Raw genomic sequence first — 25,369 nt, 5'->3', positions numbered from 1 at the left:
AATTTAACTCGGAATTCCAAGTCGAAAACTAGGGCATCTTTCTAGAGGTCCGACTTTCGCACCTGAAGATCACTGACGTCATGATTTGGCTTTTTTTTTTTTAAATTCTTTTGAGTTCCAAGTTGTCTTGAAAGCACCAAAATATCCAGAGCCAGCCTGGGAAGAAATGTGACGTGGTTTATTTGCCTGGGAAAGGGGCAGACCCGAAACCCCATACAAGGCATAGGCTAATTGTATCTGTGAAATATAGCCTATATAAATACCAATAGTTAGGCTATGGTCGGGCCTCGGGCCTTTCATTTGGCTCAAGTCACGTGTGATAAACGATTGATCGAATAAAGGTCGCGTTGCCACGCTTTGGAAAGTGCGGGCGGTGGAGGAGTTGCGAAAAGGATTTCATTCGTGAGAGAGGAGCAAGTTATGGCTTCAGCAGTCCATTTTGCACTGGGGTGGCCACATAGATGAATGGCTGAATGACCATTTGGGGTTATACAAAACAAAATACTATTTTTTTTTCTGGAATATGTTTTAGATTTTATGGGACTATTTGAACAATTTCGTTTCAATATAGTTCTAGTTTTATAACCTTGATGACTTGATAGGCTACCTAGTGGACCTACCAATATTGGATTTGTACAGAACATTTTACCTCCATAGGTGACTTCTTATTATTGAACATTTTTAACATTTCGGAATATGGCACTTTATTTTGAAGGTAAGCGATTGTGTGGATGCAGCCTACTACAATGATGAAGAATGAATACCAGAATGAATGTATCGAAAATAATTTTTACAGTTTCTACTTGCACATTGTCTGGAGACACTGTCTAAAGTACCAACTAGTGTTTTAATGAATACTTTTAAGTGCTATCTTCTGGGAATACAATGTACATATTGTTGTATATGTTTTTACCCAAAGTAATTCAATGTAATTCAATAACAATGAATAGGCGTGGCTAATTGGTTGAATCTTGCTATTCATCACTTGAAAGGGACCTTATTACCGTTGGATCTCAGGCTATGCCTAACAAATTAGCTCCCACTTCTTACTGTAGTGTTGAATTCCAAACTTGCACGCTGACAGGGTGAGAATAGGTACCCCCACTAGATCCTCCATAGCAGAGCTAGCTGTTCTTTCTCATTTACATTACATTTACGTCATTTAGCAGACGCTCTTATCCAGAGCGACTTACACATTTCTCCTCTGACATCTTTAAAGTAATATAACTGTAGAAGCCTATGTTATTAGAGCATACAGTAGTTGGGTTACACATTGCCGTTGTTGTCCAATCATGGCAGCAGTTTGGTAGCCCCAGCCTCTAGTTGGGCTAGACATTACCGTTGTTGTCCAATCATGGCAGCAGTTTGGTAGCCCCAGCCTCTAGTTGGGCTAGACATTACCGTTGTTGTCCAATCATGGCAGCAGTTTGGTAGCCCCAGCCTCTAGTTGGGCTAGACATTACCGTTGTTGTCCAATCATGGCAGCAGTTTGGTAGCCCCAGCCTGCCATATACTCACTCATTTTGTTTTTCCCCCCTCAGTCACTCACACATTTATTATTTTATTTTATTTTTACTCACACCATATAGGAACCACTGCCTCATGATAGCTTATTAGAAATGACCGTTTCAGATGTCCCAAAACCACAGAACAAGTCACAGCTTTGACATGTAGCCTATTCAAAATAGAACTCACAGCTTTGACATGTAGCCTATACAAAATAGAACTCACAGCTTTGACATGTAGCCTATTCAAAATAGAACTCACAGCTTTGACATGGAGCCTATTCAAAATAGAACTCACAGCTTTGACATGTAGCCTATTCAAAATAGAACTCACAGCTTTGACATGGAGCCTATTCAAAATAGAACTCACAGCTTTGACATGTAGCCTATTCAAAATGGAACTCACAGCTTTGACATGGAGCCTATTCAAAATAGAACTCACAGCTTTGACATGTAGCCTATTCAAAATGGAACTCACAGCTTTGACATGGAGCCTATTCAAAATAGAACTCACAGCTTTGACATGGAGCCTATTCAAAATAGAACTCACAGCTTTGACATGGAGCCTATTCAAAATAGAACTCACAGCTTTGACATGTAGCCTATTCAAAATAGAACTCACAGCTTTGACATGTAGCCTATTCAAAATGGAACTCACAGCTTTGACATGTAGCCTATTCAAAATGGAACTCACAGCTTTGACATGGAGCCTATTCAAAATAGAACTCACAGCTTTGACATGGAGCCTATTCAAAATGGAACTCACAGCTTTGACATGGAGCCTATTCAAAATAGAACTCACAGCTTTGACATGTAGCCTATTCAAAATGGAACTCACAGCTTTGACATGGAGCCTATTCAAAATGGAACTCACAGCTTTGACATGTAGCCTATTCAAAATAGAACTCACAGCTTTGACATGGAGCCTATTCAAAATGGAACTCACAGCTTTGACATGTAGCCTATTCAAAATAGAACTCACTGGTCAAAGTCTATTTCCTGGTAGTGGAATAGAGCTGTTGTGTTATTGTTGCACTAGACTATGCTATTACTAATCTTATAGATACGTTATAGGGAGATGGGGAAATACTACACGTGTGTAACAGTGGCTGGACCTATGGACCAACAAACCAACAGGGAGCCAGATACTCCATATAGAGCTATTGACTTGTAGGTTAGGCCTAATACCTAAGCTTGGATGCCAACTTAAAGTGATTGACTGAAACAAGTGAACGGGAGACAAAACCATGTTTCTATCGATCTACAACCCATCACAATGAATAGACATTATTTATTCCAAATTCCACTCCAGGGCTAGAGGCACAGCTATAGCCTACATAAGGATATAACTAGCTCTGGTCCAAGGTGTTTACAATAGCCTACATAAGGATATAACTAGCTCTGGTCCAAGGTGTTTACAATAGCCTACATAAGGATATAACTAGCTCTGGTCCAAGGTGTTTACAATAGCCTACATAAGGATATAACTAGCTCTGGTCCAAGGTGTTTACAATAGCCTACATAAGGATATAACTAGCTCTGGTCCAAGGTGTTTACAATAGCCTACATAAGGATATAACTAGCTCTGGTCCAAGGTGTTTACAATAGCCTACATAAGGATATAGCTAGCTCTGGTCCAAGGTGTTTACAATAGCCTACATAAGGATATAACTAGCTCTGGTCCAAGGTGTTTACAATAGCCTACATAAGGATATCACTAGCTCTGGTCCAAGGTGTTTACAATAGCCTACATAAGGATATAACTAGCTCTGGTCCAAGGTGTTTACAATAGCCTACATAAGGATATAACTAGCTCTGGTCCAAGGTGTTTACAATAGCCTACATAAGGATATAACTAGCTCTGGTCCAAGGTGTTTACAATAGCCTACATAAGGATATAACTAGCTCTGGTCCAAGGTGTTTACAATAGCCTACATAAGGATATAACTAGCTCTGGTCCAAGGTGTTTACAATAGCCTACATAAGGATATAACTAGCTCTGGTCCAAGGCGTTTACAATAGCCTACATAAGGATATAACTAGCTCTGGTCCAAGGTGTTTACAATAGCCTACATAAGGATATAACTAGCTCTGGTCCAAGGTGTTTACAATAGCCTACATAAGGATATAACTAGCTCTGGTCCAAGGTGTTTACAATAGCCTACATAAGGATATAACTAGCTCTGGTCCAAGGTGTTTACAATAGCCTACATAAGGATATAGCTAGCTCTGGTCCAAGGTGTTTACAATAGCCTACATAAGGATATAACTAGCTCTGGTCCAAGGTGTTTACAATAGCCTACATAAGGATATAACTAGCTCTGGTCCAAGGTGTTTACAATAGCCTACATAAGGATATAACTAGCTCTGGTCCAAGGCGTTTACAATAGCCTACATAAGGATATAACTAGCTCTGGTCCAAGGCGTTTACAATAGCCTACATAAGGATATAACTAGCTCTGGTCCAAGGTGTTTACAATAGCCTACATAAGGATATAACTAGCTCTGGTCCAAGGTGTTTACAATAGCCTACATAAGGATATAACTAGCTCTGGTCCAAGGTGTTTACAATAGCCTACATAAGGATATAACTAGCTCTGGTCCAAGGTGTTTACAATAGCCTACATAAGGATATAACTAGCTCTGGTCCAAGGTGTTTACAATAGCCTACATAAGGATATAACTAGCTCTGGTCCAAGGTGTTTACAATAGCCTACATAAGGATATAACTAGCTCTGGTCCAAGGTGTTTACAATAGCCTACATAAAGATATAACTAGCTCTGGTCCAAGGCGTTTACAATAGCCTACATAAGGATATAACTAGCTCTGGTCCAAGGTGTTTACAATAGCCTACATAAGGATATAACTAGCTCTGGTCCAAGGCGTTTACAATAGCCTACATAAGGATATAACTAGCTCTGGTCCAAGGCGTTTACAATAGCCTACATAAGGATATAACTAGCTCTGGTCCAAGGTGTTTACAATAGCCTACATAAGGATATAACTAGCTCTGGTCCAATGGGATTTAGTTTGTCTCTTTCATCTCACTGTTGGCCGAGGCACAGAGCTCTGTCTGTCCATGGGTTGTGGTTAGGTTAGATTTCTCATCCACACATGTACACACACACACTCCTGTTCTGTAGCAGCGGTACACCTTCTATGATTACTTCTCTCTAAGGAAGGCTTCCCACCCTGGAAAATTAGAGGGTTTCATGCGCCAGAGTTCTCTGTCCACTCGTGCAGTCATTTGCTCTCTTGCTTTCTTGAATACCTGTATACTCTCTCTTCTCGCTCTCACTCTCTGTGTGTGTGTTTGTTGTTAATGAGTTGAGTGATAGATCGCCAGATCTTTCCTAGAAGTCACACCTAGGGCTGTTACGGTGACCGTTTTACCGCCACACTGGTTGTCACGAGTCATGAAGGCATTCAAATTCCACGTGACCGTTTAGTCACGGTAATTAGGCTTCTCCAAACTCTGATGCTGCTGATGGTCATTAGTAGCCTACCAAACTTGCTAACTGCCTGGTACTCAGCACTCTATTGTCCCTCCAATCACTCTGACATCAATGCAAATGTGATACAAAATCTAATCAAACACTTCATGAGAGCCCATGAGCTCATGTTGCACAACATTTCTATAGGCTATGCAATTGCGTGAGAAAACAGAGTGATGGCCTCTATTAAAAAGAGGAGGATCCCATCAGCTGTCTATAGGCTAGGCCTGCTATATTTATTTCTCAACTTTCCTAATATTAAGCACATTGCTACTCTTTAAAACAGGAGTATAGCCTACCTGGCTAGCATGAAAATGAACCACGGGAAAAGCGTCCTCCATTCGCTATTTAAGTGCATAGATTACATGTATTTTTTCCCCCTGATTTGAGACGGTGCATGATAATGGTCCATTCTAAATCAAAACAAATTTTACACATATTATTTAGTATATGTAAAGACAAGATTAAATCAAGAATAGTCTGATGGGTGACAATATTAGCCTATCACTTGTGAATTATATATTATCACTTGCAGTGGCGGCTCCTGAAAAAATTCTCAGGGGGGGCAATTTTTCTGATGATTTAGGTGACCTACACACATTTAAAAAAAGATATGTCCAGCAACAACATGAAGACAGGGGCAGCATATAAGTCAATACCAGAAGCATTTATTGACTGATCTCAAAAGTGTTGGCTTACCAGGGTTGGTGGAGCCCTCAGTTTCATCTTTTTAAAATGTCTGCACACAATGTTTCGGGGCTCTCTTCAGATAATAATAATAATAATAATAATAATAATATGCCATTTAGCAGACGCTTTTATCCAAAGCGACTTACAGTCATGCGTGCATACATTTTTGTGTATGGGTGGTCCCGGGGATCGAACCCACTACCTTGGCGTTACATGCGCAGTGCTCTACCAGCTGAGCTACAGAAAGTGGATACTCATGGATGCGCATCGCAATTGTAAAATGTCAACACAATTGGAGACACCACGTCATTTTTGGAGACATGTTATTGACAGTAAACTATTGTAGATGCGACTGCTAACTAAATAAAACATTTTAGCTGGCTAGCTAATCATCTTAGCTAAATGTGGGGCAAACAATTCAGTTATTTACCGTTAATTTGAGGGATTGGGGTGAAAGAAATCGAGTTACATAGTGATACTTTACGATATACTGTATTGACAATATCGCAATATTTTAGCGCTAGTTGGCTGTACCTGCACCAAAACACCATTATTGTTCCTTCATAGCTTGTTCTCAATCTTTTCACATTGGGAGCCAATTTGTTTTCAGCACTTTTATTTCCATGACTGATCAAAACTCGTTCTCATGGCTTTCTGATCCCTCTGCAACAGACATATGGTGCGCAATAAAATCACAGTATCGAATCGCAATACGTATAGAATCATGAGACTCGCAATGCATATATCTTATCGTGAGGTTCCTGGCAATTCCCAGCCCAAGTTCATTTGCCACAACAAATCTCTTCGCTAGCAAACGCGATGTCTTCTCCAAAACGGCAATGTGTCTCCAGCAATGTTTACTTTTTTGACGTTCTATGGCATCTCCACTTTCCAAGCATATATGACCACATGTAATATTTTGGTAAGTGATGCAAATAGTGAACTATGTAGGGCCAGGATGTAAAATATATGTAGCTGCAGCAATTTCTCTTATCTGATATGGTAAGTAATGGGGCTTAATGTATAGCTCCCTAAGAGTTTGACGAACGGGTCCGTGCACGCGATTCCAGATATCTTTACCTCTGAATAAACTGCCTTTATTATACCATATCCACCCTGTCCAAAGTCTCTACTTGGTCTCAGTTCTCCAGTAAACTTGTGATTATCAACACTAACCTCATCGTTGTGGCGGCGGACAGCTAGCCTGTATCCCTCATCCAGTTGAGTGGCAATGTTCTTTTTTCGTTCGTACCAATTTTTGGAAAATCCTCGGGTGTAGGACTTTCCGCCTTTAGTAGAAACCTGTTGAATTATTAAATGTCCTAATTGTTTCGTTGCCAATTTATCTTGATTTGTTCGCCGACAAAAAGGAACTTCTTTCAAAGAGACAATCGAGTTGCACTGCCATTTTGACAGTAATAGTGAATTGATTGATGAGGCTACCCGCTCTTTTCTTAGTTACGTTCATGGTTATGTTACGTATGACGAAAGCGCGTAAGTGCAAGCCCTCAGACACCCATAGAGATTGTATTGAAAGCTCTGATATTTGCAAAAAATAGATTTTACATGGGAGTCTATGAGAGACTTCTGGGCGATTTTCAACCTGACTGAAATCGCCCCAAAAGGGGGGGGGGGGGGCATTTGAAGCACGACTTTAGCCTGATTGGACATTTTAGTGGCACTGTGGCAGATCAGATGTCTAGATTACAACACTGATAACGACTGTTGCCGTGATATAATTGATTAGAAAAAAAATCCCTTCCTTTTCCCGTTTGGCAGTGCGTCGCCCATATCGCCCTATTGAACACACCGCCCCTGATCACTTGTGAATGATGCCCAGCGTAAGGCAAGAAACAATGCCTTTTTTTGCGACCTTTTTCAAATCATAGTCCCACCCCTCATGTAGCCCAGCTCATAGGCCTATATGTTTTGTTAAGGTTTGTATCACAACTAAAGTGGCCAAATAACTTCTTAAAATTAAGCACATTCATCCCCTTTACAAGGGGTGTAGAGCCTAACTTGCATACATAAGCAGCGTGTGAGTTTCAAGTTCGGGAAAGATAATTTTCACCATAAAAATGCACCTTTATAATAAAAGCATTACATGCATAATCGCATTTGCGGTCACTTTTGATAATGGTGTTTTCCCGCTAATGAACATTCACGCTTATAGTCTACTTCCGTTTGCGCATTGCTGCGCTTATAATGTGAAGAAATAGCCTAATAGTTTATCAACATTTTAAGCTAAATGTTCTGATCTGTTGCATCAGCCTTTTTCCCCCAGTTTTTTTTATGCTAGTGGTTGTATTAATTTGAGATCTATCACATCCCACAACTGTCCCAGACTATGTTTGGAATATTTATTTATTGCACAGAATAGAATAGGTCAACTTTTGTACTATGGGGGTTAATAGATTGACATAGGCTAGTGCTTTTGCTGTTCGTTAGGCCTACTCATCTTGTTGGCTGACGAAAAGTAAATGTGGACAGTTCTTCCAAAATCTTCAATATGCACCTCGGCATTGGAAAAGGACACGTGCAGTTGTGTCCCCGATGTGTCTGTCTTCACTTGTAGCCTGTGAGAAAGACACGATCACGTGATGGAGAGCCATGTGAGTGAGAGGTGCTTCGGAGCACACAGCACTCAGGGAGAAGATAATTATTATATTTAGCCCGAGGGCACAACGGCCACTGGCCGCAAAAGGCATGGATTTTTTAGGGGGCATTGCTGCCACAAAGGGGTTGCCGCTGGGAAATTTGATGCATTATCAAGTGCTTGTCAAATTGTGAATGAGAGACTGATGAAGTGTGTGCAGCCTGCGCAAAACCAAAGCAGAGGGCCTCCGGAGTGGCGCAGCGGTCTAAGGCACTGCATCGTAGTGCTTGAGGCGTCACTACAGACCCGGGTTTAATCCCGTGTCCGGGAGAGCCATGGGGCGGCGCACAATTGGCCCAGCGTCGTCCGGGTTAAGGGAGGGTTTGGCCGGCCAGGATTTCCTTGTCCCATCGAGCTCCAGCGACTCCTGTCGCTAGTTGTACGGTGTTTCCTCCGACACATTGGTGCGGATGGCTTCCGGGTTAAGCGTGTCGTGTGTCAAGAAGCAGTGCGGGGTGAAAATACCCCAAAGAAACCAGAGCTCATGCCTTTTCAAGCGACTTTTTTCAAATCATCATTAGAGTCGCATCATGCCTTACGATGTATTAAACATCAAAACATATAGCCCAACGTTTGTAGAACTAAAGTTACATAAATAACTCTACATTTAGCATATAGGAGGACCTGTTTCTTAGTTAACCGCTCAACACAGAATAGCCACATGTGCGCACTCCATCAAATCGTTTGGAGAAAATAGCCTTTTTATTTTATTCAGCTTTGTTCAATTGTATTCTTCATACTATAAAATAATGCCACGGAATTCTATGCAAATCTTGTCTGCTAAATGAACTAGTGTAGCCCACAGCCATATGGCATAGCCAGATCAGGACCTAACATAAGGACAACTCAGAGTATGCTATTCTGTTCTTCTGAAATAGACTACATTTTCTTCATATCATGTTTCTTTAGACCTATCTCAAATAAATAATGGATTTATTGTGATGGTGTAGGCTATATTACATGGATTTATTAGACTTTTTAAAATGTAGATGTTCCAAAGGTCTGCATCAGTGGCTTGTAGGCTGTGTGTGGAAGCCATGAGATGCTAAACTTGTTTATATTAATTATCAGTAAATTACCGTGAGACCGGCAGTTATTTGCTTGACAATCACCGGCTGACAATTTCGTGACCGCCACAGCCCTAGCCACACCTAGATAACTAAGTTTTGTTCATTAGGGCACACACCTTGTTTCACTGCTTTTTTTTCTCAGTTTGTTGCCTAGTGAACATGACCAGAACTCACAACAGGTACTACTAGTCCATGACAGCTGTTCAGTGACATTCATACCATACATTGTTGAGAATTAAAGTGGATTACAACATGCAAATCTAATAATTTTACATTTACATTTACGTCATTTAGCAGACGCTCTTATCCAGAGCGACTTACAAATAGGTGCATTCACCTTATAGCCAGTGGGATAACCACTTTACAATGTTTTGTTTTTTTGTTTTTTTTTTGGTGGGGGGGGGGGGGGTAGAAGGATTACTTTATCCTATCCCAGGTATTCCTTAAAGAGGTGGGGTTTCAAATGTCTCCGGAAGGTGGTGAGTGACTCCGCTGTCCTGGCGTCGTGAGGGAGCTTGTTCCACCATTGGGGTGCCAGAGCAGCGAACAGTTTTGACTGGGCTGAGCGGGAACTATGCTTCCGCAGAGGTAGGGGAGCCAGCAGGCTAGAGGTGGATGAACGCAGTGCCCTCGTTTGGGTGTAGGGACTGATCAGAGCCTGAAGGTACGGAGGTGCCATTCCCCTCACAGCTCCGTAGGCAAGCACCATGGTCTTGTAGCAGATGCGAGCTTCAACTGGAAGCCAGTGGAGTGTGCGGAGGAGCGGGGTGATGTGAGAGAACTTGGGAAGGTTGAACACCAGACGGGCTGCGGCATTCTGGATGAGTTGTAGGGGTTTAATGGCACAGGCAGGGAGCCCAGCCAACAGCGAGTTGCAGTAATCCAGACGGGAGATGACAAGTGCCTGGATTAGGACCTGTGCCGCTTCCTGTGTAAGGCAGGGTCGTACTCTCCGAATGTTGTAGAGCATGAACCTACAGGATCGGGTCACCGCCTTGATGTTAGCGGAGAACGACAGGGTGTTGTCCAGGGTCACGCCAAGGCTCTTCGCACTCTGGAAGGAGGACACAACGGAGTTGTCAACCGTGATGGCGAGATCATGGAACGGGCAGTCCTTCCCCGGGAGGAAGAGCAGCTCTGTCTTGCTGAGGTTCAGCTTGAGGTGGTGATCCGTCATCCATACTGATATGTCTGCCAGACATGCAGAGATGCGATTCGCCACCTGGTTATCAGAAGGGGGAAAGGAGAAGATTAGTTGTGTGTCGTCAGCGTAGCAATGATAGGAGAGGCCATGTGAGGATATGACAGAGCCAAGTGACTTGGTGTATAGCGAGAATAGGAGAGGGCCTAGAACTGAGCCCTGGGGGACACCAGTGGTGAGAGCACGTGGTGCGGAGACAGCTTCTCGCCACGCCACTTGGTAGGAGCGACCGGTCAGGTAGGACGCAATCCAAGAGTGAGCCGCGCCGGAGATGCCCAGCTCGGAGAGGGTGGAGAGGAGGATCTGATGGTTCACAGTATCAAAGGCAGCAGACAGGTCTAGAAGGACAAGAGCAGAGGAGAGAGAGTTAGCTTTAGCAGTGCGGAGAGCCTCTGTGACACAGAGAAGAGCAGTCTCAGTTGAATGACCAGTCTTGAAACCTGACTGGTTTGGATCAAGAAGGTCATTCTGAGAGAGATAGCAAGATAGTTGGCTAAAGACAGCACACTCAATAGTTTTGGAGAGAAAAGAAAGAAGGGATACTGGTCTGTAGTTGTTGACATCAGAGGGATCGAGTGTTGTTTTTTTGAGAAGGGGTGCAACTCTCGCTCTCTTGAAGACGGAAGGGACATAGCCAGCGGTCAAGGATGAGTTGATCAGCGAGGTGAGATAAGGGAGAAGGTCACCGGAGATGGTCTGGAGAAGGGAGGAGGGGATAGGGTCAAGCGGGCAGGTTGTTGGGCGGCCTGCCGTCACAAGTCGCAAGATTTTATCTGGAGAGAGAGGGGATAAAGAAGTCAAAGCATAGGGTAGGGCAGTGTGAGCAGGACCAGCAGTGTCATTTGACTTAACAAACGAGGATCGGATGTCGTCAACCTTCTTTTCAAAATGGTTGACGAAGTCATCCACAGAGAGGAGGAGGGGGGGGGGGGAGGAGGATTCAGCAGGGAGGAGAAGGTGGCAAAGAGCTTCCTAGGGTTAGAGGCAGATGCTTGGAATTTAGAGTGGTAGAAAGTGGCCTTAGCAGCAGAAACAGATGAAGAAAATGTAGAGAGGAGGGAGTGAAAAGATGCCAGGTCTGCAGGGAGTCTAGTTTTCTTCCATTTCCGCTCAGCTGCCCGGAGCTCTGTTCTGTGAGCTCGCAATGAGTCATCAAGCCACGGAGCTGGAGGGGAGGACCGGGCCGGCCGGGAGGATAGGGGACATAGAGAGTCAAAGGATGCAGAAAGGGAGGAGAGGAGGGTTGAGGAGGCAGAATCAGGAGATTGGAGGGAGAAGGATTGAGCAGAGGGAAGAGATGATAGGATGGAAGAGGAGAGAGTAGCGGGAGAGAGAGAGCGAAGGTTGCGACGGCGCATTACCATCTGTGTAGGGGCAGAGTGAGTAGTGTTGGAGGAGAGGGAGAGAGAAAAGGATACAAAGTAGTGGTCGGAGACTTGAAGGGGAGTTGCAGTGAGATTAGTAGAAGAACAGCATCTAGTTAAGATGAGGTCAAGCGTATTGCCTGCCTTGTGAGTAGGGGGGGACGGTGAGAGGGTGAGGTCAAAAGAGGAGAGGAGTGGAAAGAAGGAGGCAGAGAGAAATGAGTCAAATGTAGACGTAGGGAGGTTGAAATCCCCCAGAACTGTGAGGGGTGAGCCATCCTCAGGAAAGGAACTTATCAAGGCGTCAAGCTCATTGATGAACTCTCCAAGGGAACCTGGAGGGCGATAGATGACAAGGATATTAAGCTTAAATGGGCTAGTGACTGTGACAGCATGGAATTCAAATGAGGAGATAGACAGATGGGTCAGGGGAAAAATTTAGAATGTCCACTTGGGAGAGATGAGGATTCCTGTGCCACCACCCCGCTGACCAGATGCTCTCGGGGTATGCGAGAACACATGGTCAGACGAGGAGAGAGCAGCAGGAGTAGCAGTGTTTTCAGTGGTAATCCATGTTTCCGTCAGCGCCAAGAAGTCGAGGGATTGGAGGGTAGCATAGGCTGGGATGAAGTCTGCCTTGTTGGCAGCAGAACGGCAGTTCCAGAGGCTGCCTGAGACCTGGAACTCCACGTGGGTCGTGCGTGCAGGGACCACCAGGTTAGAGAGGCAGCAGCCACGCAGTGTGAGGCGTTTGTGTAGCCTGTGCGGAGAGGAAAGAACAGGGATAGGCAGAGGCATAGTTGACAGGCTGCAGCAGATGGCTACAATAATGCAGAGGAGATCGGAATAAAATGAACTATACAGTAGCTACTTGGAATGCACAACATTCCATAACCTGACAGGAGTCAAACCACATTCTAGTAACAGGCTTGATTAACATTGTAGAGAGTCCGGTAGAGCGGGTTCTAGAAGATGGAACCTGCAGGATCCGGTAGAGTAGGTTCTAGAAGATGGAACCTACAGGATCCGTCGCCATGCTGCTCCACTTCTTGTGTTGTGTTTTCACCTTTTTGAACGAAAACAAGCAAAGAGCAATTTCTCAAGCAAGAATTTCACTAGGACTGTCTTGGAGTGGGTTGAGTGGGAAGGGGAAAACTGACAATTTGCTGTTATTGGCTGAGAGGTTTAGAACTAATTTACGGCCTGGTGATGTCACCATGGACGGCAAACTCCCTCCCACCAAAGCAGGCTGTAGTTCCAGGCACTCTTCTCAAACAGCTCTTACACTAAAATTGCATTATGATAATTTTCAGAATTTCACAGTATTATTCCAACCTCATAGTGTGGAAATATATATATATATATATAAAACACAGGAAAATCACATTTTTTACTGCACTTGGCCTTTGCCTCGGTACCCACATTTAACCAGATTGTGTAATTTGTTATAAATGTAGCAATTATATTTGAAAAAGGAACACAATTCTCACCTCTTTCATTGTAAATAACTCCATATAGCTCATATTCTTGATGACGAATGTTGGCAAGCTCACTGGTTTGAGACCACTAAATCAACCAAATCCGCTAAATAGTGCTGCTAATAACTCTTTATTTAAAATATGGCATGTGATTAAAGAGGAGAAGGTGTTTCACCTGTGGTTTTCTGGTCCAGGTCTGAGTGAGTGATAAGAAGGTGCTAAAGCAGAAGAGTCTGTGTGCTCTTGGATAGTAATACTAGTTAATATGGTTGATCTACATCCTATATCCCTCCATGTTATAGTTCATCCCTGTGGTGTCTTCCTGGTCCAGGTCTGAGTGTCTAAGGTGTCTCCCCTGTATTTCCTGGTCCAGGTCTGAGTGTCTAAGGTGTCTCCCCTGTATTTCCTGGTCCAGGTCTGAGTGTCTAAGGTGTCTCCCCTGTATTTCCTGGTCCAGGTCTGAGTGTCTAAGGTGTCTCCCCTGTATTTCCTGGTCCAGGTCTGAGTGTCTAAGGTGTCTCCCCTGTATTTCCTGGTCCAGGTCTGAGTGTCTAAGGTGTCTCCCCTGTATTTCCTGGTCCAGGTCTGAGTGTCTAAGGTGTCTCCCCTGTATTTCCTGGTCCAGGTCGGAGTGTCTTAAGGTGTCTCCCCTGTATTTCCTGGTCCAGGTCTGAGTGTCTAAGGTGTCTCCCCTGTATTCCTTGGTCCAGGTCTGAGTAAGGGTGTGCCTAACGGAGTTGACGTTGTGTTACAGGTCTGAGTAAGGGTGTGCCTAACGGAGGGATGGCCCAGTTTCAGGAAGTGATGAGGCAGCAGCTGGAGACCTCCATGCACACGGAGCTGGAGAAACTACTGGACACTGCCACAGGGGGCGACAAGGAGGTACACACACTTCTCCCTCTCCCTGGGTCAATCTGGGAGGGATTGTGGCAGTCAGGACAGTGACACATACTGAAGCAGAGTGTCAGAGAGAGTCCGCCCTCTCTCTCTCTCTCTCACACACACACACACACACAGCATTTACAACCATTACGTTTATTTCACACAGACAAACATGCAGTTATGACATACACACACATAAGCACTTCACATCAATGAGGTGTATATACACATTCAAAACACATGAAAACCATATTCATATTAGTTGGCTTTGAACAGAAATGCTGTTTGATGATGTGTTATAAATCTACTCATCGATAAATCAACCATATTCCATAAACTATGAACTATGATAACATTCAGCCTACGCCTCAGATTATATTTGCATGCTTTTTCATCTATACTATGCAGACCTGGGTTGAAATACTATTTAAAATCTTTCAAACATCTTGAGCGTTTGCTTTAGCCTGCCTGGAGTGCCAAGTGGGCGGAGTTAGCTTTTTTGAGACTTTCTTTATTGGTTCCATTGCAACAGGCAAGCTCAATCTAATACAGATACAGTATTTGAAATGATTTCGCATATTATTTGCACCCAGGTCTGATGCTGTGGTATAAAGATGTTCAGACTGACTGTGTTTATGTTATAGTCCAATTTTAATTTGACGTTAATGTACCTAGTATTTACCAAGGAGCTATCTGGTAACATTAATAATTCAATGCTATTGGTAACTGGTGCCCAATGATACTTAGTGGTGGTGGCTTCACTGAACTCTAAAGAAACAAAACAGAAGTTACGAGGTAAATACTATGTAAATACCACCATTTTACATTCAATCTCTTGAGTAAATACCAGGTTAATAGAGGACTGTAAAACAAATTAAGTAGTTGTTGTAGCACACAGCCTCTTTCTGTCTATATGTATGATACAACAAGTAACCCAGCCTCTCTCTGTCTATATGTATGATACAACAAGTAACCCAGCCTCTCTCTGTCTATATGTATGATACAACAAGTAACCCAGCCTCTCTCTGTCTATATGTATGGTACAACAAGTAACCCAGCCTCTCTCTGTCTATGTTTGTATGCCACCTGGGGAGAACGGAATATGCTGAAGACACATTTTTGTTGCTCATGTAGTAAATATATGTATTTTTTTTGTATTTTTCGTATATATTTCCCTATCACACTTTTCATCCTTCTATTAAATATACTTTCTTACAACCCGCCTCACTCAATGTGGAACGGATTCTATTATTGACGTACCCTTTATCTAGAATCTCCAGTTGAAACTAGCTAGCCAGCTAACTAGCTACTTGCTATTAGCCACCATTAGCGGTTTTCACCCAGAACATCGTATTTTCTGCCGGAATAACTGAATCACTGGACCTTAACACCGGATCGCAACTAGCTAGCCGCAACCGAATGGATGTTGCTGTTGGCTAATCACCACTGCCCCTGAAGCAAGCACCAGTTAGCCTTGAGCTAGCCTCGAGCCAGGCCCATATCCCGGCTATCTACCTCTCTGTCTACCGGACAGGAGTAGCCAGCTAACTAGCTACTTGCTATTAGCCACCGTTAGCGTTTTTTCACCATTGTCCGTGGCCTGCACTACCTACCAGCCAGCTCTAGCCTGGACTATTATCGGCCAGTCTGCACAGCGCGTTATCAACCCAGAACATATCGGATTTTCTGCCGGAATCACTGAATCACTGGACCTTTAACACCGGATCATCGCAACTAGCTAGCTGCAACCAAATGGATGTTGTTGGCTAATCAGCCTTGAGCTAGCCTCGAGTCAGACCCATCTGCCGGCTATCTACCTCTCTGTCAACATGACGGGACCTCCTAGAGTCGACACGGAGCCCCGCCGATCCATCACGACTGGTCTGCTGACGTAATCGTCTGTGGTTTCAACAGGCTTCCCGTTGCGATGACCATGTAGATCCATCTGCTAGCCCCGGCCCGCTAGCACACGCAAACAACAGCCGTGCTTCCTGCTTGCCTGTGCTGTAGCACCAATTCGAACTGCTCTCGGACTCACATATGGCTGTTCACTGGACCTTTATGATCACTCAGCTGCACAGCTGATGCCTGCTGGACTGTTCCTTTACACGGTACCCTGTCCTGTTTATCTGTTTAGCCTCAGCCCAAACTTTCATCGCCATTACCAGTTGTTGTCTTAGCTCTCTCGAATAACACCTGTGATTGCTTTATGCCTCTCTCCCATGTCAATATGCCTTGCCTATTGCTGTTCCAGTTAGTTCTTATTATACAATTTCACTGTAGAGCCCCAAGTCCCTCTCAAACTGCCTCAAATAGCTCCTTTGGTCCACCCCCCCATACACGCGGAGACCGGCTCAATCGGTGCCTCCAGTCATGCTATCTCTTTCATTGTTCCCCAACGCTTAGGTTTACCTCTGTACTCATATCCTTCCATATCCTTGTCTGTACATAATGCCCTGAATCTATTCTACAACGCCTGGAAATCTGCCCCCTTTATTCTCTGTACCCAACGCACTAGAAGACCAGTTCTTAAAGCCTTTAGCCGTATCCTTATTCTAGTCCTCCTCTGTTCCTCTGGTGATGTAGAGGTTAACTCAGGCCCTGCAGCCCCCAGTATCACTCCTACTCCCCAGGAGCTATCATTTGTTGACTTCTGTAACCGTAAAAGCCTTGGTTTTTGCATGTTAATATCAGAAGCCTCATCCCTAAGTTTGAGTTATTCACTGCGTTAGCACACTCCGCCAACCCTGATGTTCTAGCAGTGTCTGAATCCTGGCTTAGGAAGGCCACCAGAAATTCAGAAATGTCCCTCCCCAACTACAACATTTTCCGTCTAGATAGAACTGCCAAAGGGGGTGGAGTTGCAATCTACTGTAGAGAGAGCCTGCAGAGCTCTATCATACTATCCAGGTCTGTGCCCAAACAGTTTGAGCTCCTACTTCTAAAAATCCACCTTTCCAGAAATAAGTCTCTCACTGTTGCCGCTTGCTACAGACCCCCCTCAGCCCCCAGCTGTGCCCTGGACACCATATGTGAATTGATTGCCCCCCATCTATCCTCAGATTTCGTACTGCTTGGTGACCTAAACTGGGATATGCTTAACACCCCGGCCGTCCTACAATCCAAACTAGATGCCCTCAATCTCCCACAAATTATCAAGGAACCTACCAGGTACAACCCTAAATCCGTAAACATGGGCACCCTTATAGATATCATCCTGACTAATTTACCCTCTAAATACACCTCCGCTGTCTTCAACCAGGATCTCAGCCATCACTGCCTTATTGCCTGCGACCGTAATGGGCCCGTGGTCAAACGCTCCCTAAAACAATTTAGCGAGCAGGCCTTCCTAATTGACCTGGCCCAGGTATCCTGGATGGATATCGATCTCATTCCGTCAGTAGAGGATGCCTGGTTGTTCTTTAAAAGTGCTTTCCTCTCAATCTTAAATAAGCATGCCCCATTCAAAAAAAATCAGAACTAACAACAGATATAGCCCCTGGTTCTCCTCAGACTTGACTGCCCCTGACCAGCACAAAAACATCCTGTGGCGAACCGCATTAGCATCGAATAGCCCCCGCGATATGCAACTTTTCAGGGAAGTTAGGAACCAATATACACAAGCAGTTAGGAAAGCAAAGGCTAACTTTTTCAAACAGAAATGTGCGTCCTGTAGCACTAACTCCAAAGAGTTTTGGGACACTGTAAAGTCCATGGAGAATAAGAGCACCTCCTCCCAACTGCCCACTGCACTGAGGCTAGGAAACACTGTCACCACCGATAAATCTACAATAATCGAGAATTTCAACAAGCATTTTGCTATGGCTGGCCATGCTTTCCACCTGGCTACCACTACCCCGGCCACCAGCTCTACACCCTCCGCTGCAACTTGCCCATGCCCCCCCCCCCCGCTTCTCCTTCACACAAATTCAGACAGCTGATGTTCTGAAAGAGCTTCAAAATCTGGACCCCTACAAATCATCTGGGCTAGATAATCTGGACCCTTTCTTTCTAAAATTAGCCGCCGAAATTGTCGCAACCCCTATTACTAGCCTGTTCAACCTCTCTTTTGTAACATCTGAGATCCCCAGAGATTGGAAAGCTGCCGCGGTCATCAAAGGGGGTGACACTCTAGATCCAAACTGTTACAGACCTATATCCATCCTGCCCTGCCTTTCGAAAGTTTTTGAAAGCCAAGTTAACAAACAGATCACCGACCATTTCGAATCACACTGTACCTTCTCCGCTATGCAATCCGGTTTCCGAGCTGGTCATGGGTGCACCTCAGCCACGCTCAAGGTCCTAAACGATATTATAACCGCGATCGATAATAGACAGTACTGTGCAGCCGTCTTCATCGACCTGGCCAAGGCTTTTGACTCTTGTCAACCACCACATTCTCATTGGCAAACTAAATAGCCCTGGTTTCTCAAATGACTGCCTCGCCTGGTTCACCAACTACTTCTCAGATAGAGTTCAATGTGTCAAATCGGAGGGCCTGTTGTCTGGACCTATGGCAGTCTCTATGGGTTGCCAAAGGGTTCAATTCTAGGGCCGACTCTTTTCTCTGTGTATATCAATGATGTCGCTCTTGCTGCTGGTGACTCTCAGATCCACCTCTACGCAGACGACACCATTTTGTATACATCTGGCCCTTCATTGGACACTGTGTTAACAAACCTCCAAACGAGCTTCAATGCCATACAACACTCCTTCCTATTTCGCAACAAAGCCTCCTTCAATCATGCTGCCAAACATGCCCTCGTAAAACTGACTATCCTACCGATCCTTGACTTCGGCGATGTCATTTACAAAATAGCCTCCAACACTCTACTCAGCAAATTGGATGTAGTCTATCACAGTGCCATCCGTTTTGTCACCAAAGCCCCATATACTACCCACCACTGTGACCTGTACGCTCTTGTTGGCTGGTCCTCACTACATATTCGTTGCCAAACCCACTGGCTCCAGGCCATCTATAAATCACTGCTAGGCAAATCCCCATCTTATCTTAGCTCATTGGTCACCATAGCAACACCCACCCGTAGTATGCGCTCCAGCAGGTATATCTCACTGGTCATCCCCAAAGCCAACACCTCCTTTGGCTGTCATTCCTTCCAGTTCTCTGCTGCCAATGACTGGAACGAACTGCAAAAATCTCTGAAGCTGGAGACTCTTATCTCCCTCACTATCTTTAAGCATCAGTTGTCAGAGCACCTTACCGATCACTGCACCTGTACACAGCCCATCTGAAATTAGGCCACCCAACTACCTCATCCCCATATTGTTATTTATTTTGCTCATTTGCACCCCAGTATCTCTATTTGCACATCATCTCTTGCACATCTATCATTCCAGTGTTAATACTAATTGTAACTATTTTGCACTATGGCCTATTTATTGCCTTACCTCCATAACTTACTACATTTGCACACACTGTATATATATTTTCTGTTGTATTTTTGACTTTATGTTTTGTTTTACCCCATATGTAACTCTGTGTTGTTTTTATTGCACTGCTTTGCTTTATCTTGGCCAGGTTGTAGTTGTAAATTACCAGGCTTACCTGGTTAAATAAAGGTAAAATAAAATAAAATAAAGTAATGTTGTTCTTCTAACGTATACTCCTTGTGTATTCCAGATCTCCAAGAAGGACTTTGAAGGATTCAAGAAGCTGTTTCACAGGTTTCTGCAGGTGAAGGGGCCATCGGTGGACTGGCCCAAGATACACAGACCTCCAGAAGACTCAGTAAGGCTCAAACAAAAACCCTGTGTGTGTCTGAGTGTGTGTGTCTGTGCGTGCATATAATGTACATTGTGTGTGTGTGTGTGTGTGTGTGTGTGTGTGTGTGTGTGTGTGTGTGTGTGTGTGTGTGTGTGTGTGTGTGTGTGTGTGTGTGTGTGTGTGTGTGTGTGTGTGTGTGTGTGTGTGTGTGTGTGTGTGTGTGTGTGTGTGTGTGTGTGTGTGTGTGTGTGTGTGTGTGTGTGTGTGTGTGTGTCTGTGAGCTCATCAGTGAGTGGTCCAGTAATAGGGTGTGATGAAGTGGACTCTATCAGGCAGATGGGCACAGTGGAGGCCAAGGGGAGAGCTCACACAGAGAGGCCAGCGTTTGGGTCTCTTCCTCTGGGCACGCAGCCAGCTGGCTCCCCCTGTCTGCCAGAGCTCCCTCCACAACCCCCAAGCTTTCTCTCACAACTGACTGGGACCAGAAACCCAGACCAGAGAAGAGACAGAATAGAGAGAGAGAGACAGAATAGAGAGAGAGAGATACAGAATAGAGAGAGAGGGAGAGAGAATAGAGAGAGAGAGAGACAGAATAGAGAGAGAGAGAGAGAGAGACAGAATAGAGAGAGAGACAGAATAGAGAGAGAGAGAGAGAGAGAGACAGAATAGAGAGAGACACAGAATAGAGAGAGACACAGAATAGAGAGACAGAATAGAGAGAGAGAGAGACAGAATAGAGAGAGAGAGAGACAGAATAGAGAGAGAGAGAAAGACAGAATAGAGAGAGAGAGAGAGAGAAAGACAGAATAGAGAGAGAGAGAGACCGAATAGAGAGAAAGAGAGAGAGAGAGAGAGGAATGTCTCATTACAATACGTTTTGTGGATAGGGAGAGGAAGTGACAGAGGGAGCACCTTAAGACATTGAGATTTTTCGTGCACATTTTCGTTTACGTGTAGCACTGCACATATACAGTGGGGGAAAAAGTATTTAGTCAGCCACCAATTGTGCAAGTTCTCCCACTTAAAAATATGAGAGAGGCCTGTAATTTTCATCAAATACTTATTTTCCACCATAATTTGCAAATAAATTCATAAAAAATCCTACAATGTGATTTTCTGGAATTTCTTTTCTCATTTTGTCTGTCATAGTTGACGTGTACCTATGATGAAAATTACAGGCCTCTCTCATCTTTTTAAGTGGGAGAACTTGCACAATTGGTGGCTGACTAAATACTTTTTTCCCCCACTGTACATTTGTGTGTGTGTGAGAAAGAGGTGGGGCTGGGTGTGAAATGACCATTGATGTCTTTGTTGCTATGTACCAGCAGTCTTCAAAATGAGTGATGGGTAGTATGTATGTGTGTGATGTTGGGGTGTTTGAGTGTTTTACAAGCAATTTGTGATGTATGACTTGAGGGTATGTGTTCTGCATACGTGAGGAGAGCAGAGCCTAAAGATCCTTTAATCACATGATCTATTCTATGTCATAGAGTCACAGGGCTCCATACTAACATGTTCTATTCAATGTCACAGAGTCACAGGGCTCCATACTAACATGTTCTATTCTATGTCACAGAGTCACAGGGCTCCATACTAACATGTTCTATTCTATGTCACAGAGTCACAGGGCTCCATACTAACATGTTCTATTCTATGTCACAGAGTCACAGGGCTCCATACTAACATGTTCTATTCAATGTCACAGAGTCACAGGGCTCCATACTAACACGTTCTATTCTATGTCACAGAGTCACAGGGCTCCATACTAACATGTTCTATTCTATGTCACAGAGTCACAGGGCTCCATACTAACATGTTATATTCTATGTCACAGAGTCACAGGGCTCCATACTAACATGTTCTATTCTATGTCACAGAGTCACAGGGCTCCATACTAACATGTTCTATTCTATGTCACAGGGCTCCATACTAACATGTTCTATTCTATGTCACAGGGCTCCATACTAACATGTTCTATTCTATGTCACAGAGTCACAGGGCTCCATACTAACATGTTCTATTCTATGTCACAGAGTCACAGGGCTCCATACTAACATGATCTATTCTATGTCACAGAGTCACAGGGCTCCATACTAACATGTTCTATTCTATGTCACAGAGTCACAGGGCTCCATACTAACATGTTCTATTCTATGTCACAGGGCTCCATACTAACATGTTCTATTCTATGTCACAGAGTCACAGGGCTCCATACTAACATGTTCTATTCTATGTCACAGAGTCACAGGGCTCCATACTAACATGATCTATTCTATGTCACAGAGTCACAGGGCTCCATACTAACATGTTCTATTCTATGTCACAGAGTCACAGGGCTCCATACTAACATGTTATATTCTATGTCACAGAGTCACAGGGCTCCATACTAACATGTTCTATTCTATGTCACAGAGTCACAGGGCTCCATACTAACATGTTCTATTCTATGTCACAGAGTCACAGGGCTCCATACTAACATTTTCAGTTGGTGGCAGCCTATGATTTGGTCACACCACAATTACTGTGGGGTCACGCAATAGAACAAATTAGTAGCCTCATCGTTTTATAAAGTTATTCAAAGTGTTTCATGCAGAAGTGTACTAGACTACGATATGATTCCAGAAATAAAAATGTTATTCTAACATCATGTTCAAGCACGAATGCATGATTGTAGATATTTTGATGTGCAACCTAAACCAGTGATTGTCATGAATTTAGGGTTTGACAACTAGGCAATTGTTGTTATTATTTTATGATCAAAATAGGGTTAAATCTTTTTGGGCACTAATATCACGTAGGTTAATTAATTTAATTCAGTTCCACTATTCTTTTGGAGGGTTCCACCATTCTTTTGGAGGGTTCCACCATTCTTTTGGAGGGTTCCACCATTCTTTGGATGGTTCCACCATTCTTTGGAGGGTTCATCTTGCTCTCACTGCTGTTCCTCCGTATTTATTAAAAACAAAAAGAGATAGAATTGACCAATCTCCTTTTGATCTTCTTTCAGATTTTTTTTCACTTTCTGATAAGACAGTGGGAAGTTACAGAGATAAGGGCTTGACAGAAAGACTGAGATGGGGTCCGGAGTAGGCAGCGCTTCCATTAGAACAGACTCCAGCACAACCTCCCTATTCTTCAGAGTTCTTTTAGCTGCCATTGCTGTTCATTGTAAACCAAGCCTGTACACCTGGGCTAGGTAGCTTTTCTGTCACCTTGGATAGTTGTCTTGAAAACCCTCAACAATAGAAAAAGGTATTCTTCTGGTTCTAAGGTAACTGTGTAGAGCTCACTAGTATAAAGAGAGGGGGAGAGGTTCCTTTCTTGTGGAATTATTTTATAATTCTCCACATCGTCATAGGAAATTCTATCTGGTAACCTGTATATCCTGTTTCTGACACGTCAGCTTCACTGTGAGATGATAAAAAGGTCATTTACCAATGTTAAAGCGGCAATCAGTAGTAGAAACAATAACAAAGTGAGTTCCCCGCCCGTTTCGGTAAAAAGCTTAGGGATGAGGCTGGAGTAATTCAACCACTCTCAAATTCATAGACGGAGCATCCATGATATCAAAATTATAGTTTTAACCATGTTTTGAGGCTATATAGTGCTTGTTTACTTTGATTACAAACATTGGAGTAAAACAAGTTTCTATTTTGGTTTCTGATGGGGTACAACAGTTGAACTAAGCTCATGAGGCATTTATAAGTTATATTCTTCAAGAATCATTGGGTACATGTCATTAATTAATAAGTCCAAACATTAATGTATCAACTGCTGATTGGCCCTTTTTAAGGAGCATTGTGTCATGTGGTAGTAATGACAGGTAATAGGGAGGGAGGAAGTGCCTCTTCAGCTCACATCCCCATCTCTCATCTTGGCTCAGTTCAGGACCAGGTTTCTCACATCCCCATCTCTCATCTTGGCTCAGTTCAGGATCAGGTTTCTCCAACCTTGCAAGTCTTCTCTACTTTCATCCAGGATGGCCTTTTTTAGATTAGTGTTTCTTAATCATGGTAGTGTTTGCCCCAGCACTACCCACCTGATTTCAAATCATCGAAGCGTGTTGATGATTTTATCATTTGAATCAGCTGTGTCCACCCTTTTGGGTCCCCAGGACCAGGATGAAGAAACCCTGTTTTAGATCATAATGAATAAGATGATGGACGGGGGGGACCTGATCCCAGACCAGGCCTGCTGCTCTGAATGGACAGGGGGGACCTGATCCCAGACCAGGCCTGCTGCTCTGAATGGACGGGGGGGACCTGATCCCAGACCAGGCCTGCTGCTCTGAATGGACGGGGGGGACCTGATCCCAGACCAGGCCTGCTGCTCTGAATGGACAGGGGGGACCTGATCCCAGACCAGGCCTGCTGCTCTGAATGGACGGGGGGGACCTGATCCCAGACCAGGTCTGCTGCTCTGAATGGACAGGGGGGACCTGATCCCAGACCAGGCCTGCTGCTCTGAATGGACGGGGGGGACCTGATCCCAGACCAGGCCTGCTGCTCTTCATCCAGTTGAACTGATTTGAGCTCAGTTCAAAAGCACAGTTGCTTGCTGTAGTACCGCTCAGTGCAGGGCTACTCAGTGAAAATGTCAAGATCTCACACATCCAACTTGTTCAGGTGCAATGTCTACAACTGTGATTTATTGAGACTTTATTTATTATTTATTTAACCTTTTATTTAACCAGACAAGTCAAGTTAAGATCAAATTCTTATTTAGACACACAGACAACATTTCGATCCCCCTGAGATTTTCGTCAGGTCCGATGTTGAGTTGAGGACAGACATACTCAGGATTAGGGTTTTAAATCACAGGGTTGCAATAGTTTTTTTCTCAGTATAAAAGTACAGTATTGCCATATTCTCCCTCAGTATAAAATTACAGCATTGCCATATTCTCCCTCAGTATAAAAGTACAGCATTGCCATATTCTCCCTCAGTATAAAAGTACCGTATTGCCATATTCTCCCTCAGTATAAAAGTACAGTATTGCCATATTCTCCCTCAGTATAAAAGTACAGTATTGCCATAGTTTTCTCTGTTTTAAACCACAGGGTTGCCATAGTTTTCTCTGTTTTAAACCACAGTATTGCCATAGTTTTCTCTGTTTTAAACCACAGGGTTGCCATAGTTTTCTCTGTTTTAAACCACAGTATTGCCATAGTTTTCTCTGTTTTAAACCACAGGGTTGCCATGTCTCTAGGGATGCTCTGTGAAGTCCATTCTCTGAGCTGTGTGTGTCAGTCGTACTATTGAGTATTCTAATCCGGTGCCAACACACAGTCTGCATCCCTAAGG

At 43.9% G+C, this 25,369-nt stretch overlaps 1 protein-coding gene across 2 annotated transcripts in view; it reads left to right on the top strand.

The window, feature by feature from the left end:
- The window catches only part of ugp2b (UDP-glucose pyrophosphorylase 2b), a 58,189-nt gene that overhangs the window by 902 nt on the left and 31,918 nt on the right, over positions 1-25,369 (top strand). Inside the window, exons 1-3 of one of the 2 annotated variants that reach the window (XM_084193315.1) lie at positions 148-715; positions 14,214-14,341; positions 19,983-20,090. In XM_084193315.1, the coding sequence (XP_084049441.1) occupies positions 697-715; positions 14,214-14,341; positions 19,983-20,090 (255 nt within the window). In that variant the 5' untranslated portion in view covers positions 148-696. Of the gene's footprint in view, positions 1-147; positions 716-14,213; positions 14,342-19,982; positions 20,091-25,369 lie in introns of those variants that run through there. The other variant, XM_084193316.1, reaches the window with a different exon arrangement.

This window comes from Coregonus lavaretus (genome assembly GCF_964263955.1).
Source record: "Coregonus lavaretus genome assembly, contig: HAP1_SCAFFOLD_231, whole genome shotgun sequence".
In the NCBI taxonomy this organism is placed as follows: Eukaryota; Metazoa; Chordata; class Actinopteri; order Salmoniformes; family Salmonidae; genus Coregonus; species Coregonus lavaretus.
The sequence above is the reverse complement of the archived record's forward strand: the minus strand, read 5'-3'. Positions and strand labels throughout refer to the sequence as shown.